Here is a 5,131-nt window from a genome sequence, read left to right as displayed (position 1 = left end):
TTCACCGCATGCTCTAGCTCCACATCATTAATTTGTTTTATATATTCTTTTTTTCTTATTTATTTTTCTTTATAAAATAATTAAAGTTTAAAATATAAAAAAAAAAAAATTAGAAAATTGTTAGAGACATATCTTTTTTTTTTTTTCTTTCTTAGACTCGTTAGAGACTTGTCAAAAAGCCACAATAGTTACCATAAAAAAAATAAAGTCATAATAGTTTTACAGCATTCCTAAATTAGTATGCTATACATGAGTATGTTACAATAATATTTTTAATGATTGATGAGTATGTCACACACAAATTATTTTTGTTTAATATATATAACAAAACACACGACATACTAAAAATAAAAAATAAAAAAACAAAAAGCAAAAAATTACAAATTACAACTTACCCACCTGTGGTTTAGTCGAAATTTAAATTGTCTACTTGTGGTTTGAAATTTGACATTTTACCCATCTAAGATTTAACCGAAATTTAAGTTGGTTACCTATGATTTGAAATCCTATGATACAAGTGTTCTACTAGATTCTTTTTTATGTTATTTGATATTGTATTTTTATGTTTTTTGTGTTTTTGGAGAAGAGAAACATAAAAGTAAAGCAAAATCACATATTTAGCCATGTTTTTAACAGATGTGGGTTAAGGAAATTTAACTGAACTAACTTTAGGTGGATAAAGTATCAAATTTCAAATCACAATTAGGCAATTTAAATTAAGTAAGTTGTAATTTGCAACAAAAAAAAAAAGGCACGTTGAATGGTTTATTTATATCTTATCCAAAAATAAGAATGGTTTATCTATAAATAAAAAATACATGATATTTTAAAATTTAAGAAATTGTAGAGTTCAATGGATAGAGGGATTCTATTCCTGGTCCTAGTCCGTGAGGAGTTAGATTAAATCTTATTATTTATACCCTTCTCCTCGCTTAGATTAACTTTCGCTTTTCTTCTTGTTCTTCTTCTGCACATCAGGTTCATCATCTACCCCTTCTCTCTCTCTCTTGTGCTATTTCTTTATTTTTTTTGTTTCATTTAAAGTTGTCTCTCTTCCATTTGTTTACTTTTTCCTTGACGTTGTTGTATTTGCTAACATCATTTTTTTTCTTTTTTTTAGTCTCTATAATATCTTGCGGCTTTTGTTTTCAAATTCAAGGATACAGCAAAATCGTATTAATGGAGATGACACTGCCGCCTCTGTCTCCTCCTTCCGACGACAAGGTACAATTCTCTTTTTAGTTTTTGAGTTATTGTGTCAAGATAAACTCAAATTATATATATATTCTACCCAAAAAAACAAAACCATGAAAATATAAATGTTAATTGTCTTATACTAAATAAGTTATACATATATATATATATATATATATATGTGTGTGTGTGTAAAATTATGACTTTAATATGTATATACACACACCCAGACACAAGATGTTTTTTTTTTTTTTTTTTTTTTTTTTCAATAAGAGAAACTTATAATCTTCTTAAACTCTAATATGTATACAAAGTTGTATAATTGGCTCTACAGTACCAAAAAAAAAAAAAAAAAAGAGGCAAATATAGTATCTTCCATCAAAGTCATGTTGAATAATAATTCCTCACGAAATAAACTTCATCAATTATTTATTTTTGAAAGTTCAAATATGTGTATAAACACCCTTGAACGTTTAGACCCCCAAATAACAACTAAACCAATTCAAGCATTATGTCAAACAACAAGTGTGCGGAAAATTAAGATAAGCTATAATATGGAATTGGAATAAACTATCTAAGCCAAATTAAAATCATAACCCATAGCAGATAATAAAAGGCAAAGATAAGAGGGAAGGAAGATGCAAACACAAAGACAACACGCGATGTGTTATCGAAGAGGAAACCGAAGCCCTCGGCGAAAAACCTCTCCGCCGCCCTCCAAGCGCTAAACAATCCACTAGAAAATATAGTTGGGATACATGGACAGCAATAGACCTTCCAAGCCTAATCTACCCAGTGCACCTAAGCCCTCCAAGCTTCTTGCTCCAACGAGGTTGCGCCGAACCTTTTTCTTTTCTAGCTTCCCGGATTCCGCTACTAGACCGTAGCATCAACCAATGAAGATTGGTTCCTTCCTAACTGCTTCCCAGAAATCCAAACAGCTCTCTCACAGTGATGATTATGGTGAGAACAAGGTTTGGTAAAATGCCTCTCAAGGATTTGACAATGGAGAGGAAGAGAGTTGAGGAATTTGAAGAGACTCTAATGTATAGATTGTGGGTGAATCAATCTTGTTTTTCTTTAGGGTTTCTCTCTCAAAATTCTCTCTAGAAGCTCTCTTACAATCGTGGGTAAAAGGGGTATTTATACTGGAGTGGGAGAGTAATGTGAAACGTCAGGTTTTACAAAACAGGGGTGGCTCGCGGCTTGACCTCGCAGCTTGACTAAGTCGCGAGATCCAGTCGCGAGATAACCGTATGGCCAGTTGTCATGTTTTGTCCTGTAGTGCTCCAGCTAGCATGACTGTTCATCTTCCGGCATGCTTAGCACGCATGCTGCGTCTGGCGGCTTGCAGCCGCGAGTCTCTGTTTTCTTGCACACTCTTGAGCAAACTTCACTCTATCTTACTCACTACCCTTACAACAAGCCCACCTAAATACAGGGTTACTAAATGCTGAAATACAAGCAAATTTGGCACGGAATAAAGCCAATTAGATGGTTGAATAAATTCAACCTTACAATTTTTATAGCAAAATTATTCATAATTTCCTTCTTTATATATATATATATATATATATATATTGTTTGCAAAGCTTCATCCATGTTTGACAAACCAAGATCATAATGTTACAATTAAAGTCTCATATAAGCTTTTTTTTGGCTTGATAAAATCTTGAGAATAGAAAATTTAAACCAAATTGGATATATTATCAATGTTGAATGATTTGTAAGCATTAATAGGATTTGAAATTGAACTAAAAATTAGGATGGTTCTACAATTTACTTACAAAATTTACTACCTAATTATTTCATTCTATTGCAATTGTATATCAACTCTAAACTTTTTTTTTTGAAAGGATTACTAGATTAGTTGATCAATACATTCTTTTTGGTGGAGGGCAACTCCAAATTTTTTCACATAACCTTAAAGATTTATAAAATATACCTATATTTAAAATAATTTAAAAAAAAAAAAAAAAAAAAATTGGAGGAGCCATGGCCCCCCAACCATGCATGTAGCTCTGCCCTTCAAGCATTAGCTTTACTGACCTTTTTGTTGTTGATTTATAATATGTTAAGTGCAATCGGAACGATGAGGATTCAAAGGATCAGATTAGTCAGTTGCCAGATGAACTGATCGTCTCTATTCTGTCTTTCATGACTTTGAAAGAAGCAGTCAGAACCAGTGTTCTTTCACACAGATGGAAACAACTTTGGCCATTCTTCACTGGTAGTTTGGACTTTGATGATCCAGATACTTTTTGGGCCATTGCTGATCGAAAGAAAAAAATTAAAGGAGAAAGGAGAAAGTTTGTGAAAAGGGTGAACCATGTTCTAAAATTACATCAAGGCTCAAATATAGACCAATTCAGAATTTGTTTTGAGTTTGATAACCATCATAAACATCACATTGATGGATGGATTGACTCTGCAATCTCAAAGGGAGTTAAGAGGCTTGAATTGGACTTTACACCAACAGAGGCATGCGAAAAACAAATGCTTTATACATTTCCACCAAAAGTTCTGTGGTTGGAGTATCTTGCTTCAAGTCCCTGACATCCCTCACTCTAATATACGTACATGTAACCGGCGAGCTTCTTGAGCATTTCCTTTCCAACTGTCCTTTGCTAGAAAGATTACATGTTGCCTATTCTGAAGATCTAGTGACTCCGAAGATTTGCAGTTCTTCACTAAGGTTGAAGCATTTAAACATAATACGTTGTTGGGAACTTAAAAGAATTGAGATTTTTGCTCCAAATCTTGAGTCTTTTGGCCTTGTTGCTCGAGCTATGGAGATGCATGTTAATTATGCACCCCGTCTTCTAGATGTACATGTATATGTCGGTGCATATGATTATCTGAATTATGCACTTTGCCCCCTGTCAAGCTACCTTTCTCAGCTACAGAGTTTGACGCTTGACTTTTACATCGCCCTTATTTCTCCTCATTCTGTAAGTGCCTTAAATTATTTTCAATCTCTTGCATTATGTTAATGTTCTCTCATCTTGTTTACTCCTTTCAGCAAAACATGGAATTCCCAAAATTTCAAACGTTGCCCAAACTTAAATACCTTAAATGGAGAGTTTCTACAAGTGATGGAATGAGCCTCATCAGTTTTATATCAATGATAGAGGCGGCACCTTTTTTACAAAAATTTTCTTTAGAGGTGACTGTTCTTCATAGCTTGTCACTTGAGTGCGTTGATAGCTTTCGTTATTTGTTTTAGGTGATGCTATTTGCACATTAATTGTTGGATCATGGTTTTCCATCTCTCTATCTATTTATAAGATATTCCTTGAACTTGACTTGTCATTTTTCATGACCATTTTTCATCTCAACTTTCCTACAGTCACCTAACCTTGTTTGACATTCTCTCTAATGGTTCCAGATATGGCTTCATAAGATTTAATTTCTAATTGAATTAATTTGATGATAATTTTTTGTTGTTTGATTGTGATTTATGTTTTTATTAGCATACACATGAGAATTGTTGTGGGTCTGCATGTTGAGAAAGATCATGCATTTTTTTTATATTGTTGTGGGTCTGCATATATATATATATATATATATATATACATGTTTTTTTTTATAATTATTTAAAAAAAAAATGTTTCTACTAAATGTCATTATGGATTATATTTGAAAATTGTAAGATTTTTTTTTATCAGTTAGGTGTGTGTCACCGTGTATTGCTTTGTGTGTACTGTGTAGGCTCTAGAATGCCTTTGTTCTTATATGCACCTAAACAATTTTGACAACAATGGTCGGGAATCAGACTAAACTCTTCCTACCCGTTATTGAAACCACTTTAAATATATATATATATATATATATATAATAAAAAAAAATAAAAAAGGGGGGGAATTTATGATTGTAGGTAATGGAGAATCTAGCCTTTTGCCCCTATTTGGCAATATGCCCCTGTTTGCAAACTATA

The 5,131-nt window shown here is 32.6% G+C and overlaps 1 protein-coding gene across 1 annotated transcript; it reads left to right on the top strand.

Annotated features, from left to right (window-relative positions):
- Positions 1–1,179: 1,179 nt before the first annotated feature.
- Positions 1,180–3,750, top strand: LOC115964311 (putative F-box/LRR-repeat protein At4g13960). The gene is made up of 2 exons (XM_031083649.1): positions 1,180–1,224; positions 3,274–3,750. The coding sequence occupies exons 1-2, from the start codon at positions 1,180–1,182 to the stop codon at positions 3,748–3,750; spliced, it is 522 nt and encodes a 173-aa protein (XP_030939509.1).
- The last annotated feature ends 1,381 nt before the right edge of the window (positions 3,751–5,131 follow it).

The sequence above is a fragment of the Quercus lobata genome, chromosome 10, assembly GCF_001633185.2.
Source record: "Quercus lobata isolate SW786 chromosome 10, ValleyOak3.0 Primary Assembly, whole genome shotgun sequence".
Lineage (NCBI taxonomy): Eukaryota > Viridiplantae > Streptophyta > Magnoliopsida > Fagales > Fagaceae > Quercus > Quercus lobata.
Note: the sequence above shows the minus strand (reverse complement) of the source record. Positions and strands in the feature narration are given on the sequence as shown.

Excerpts from the sequence above, each read along its gene's own strand:
- LOC115964311 (XM_031083649.1), top strand. The coding sequence starts at position 1,180 with ATGGAGATGACACTGCCGCCTCTGTCTCCTCCTTCCGACGACAAG. Across the intron at positions 1,225-3,273 it reads CTCCTCCTTCCGACGACAAG|TGCAATCGGAACGATGAGGA; the intron begins GTACAATTCTCT and ends TAATATGTTAAG.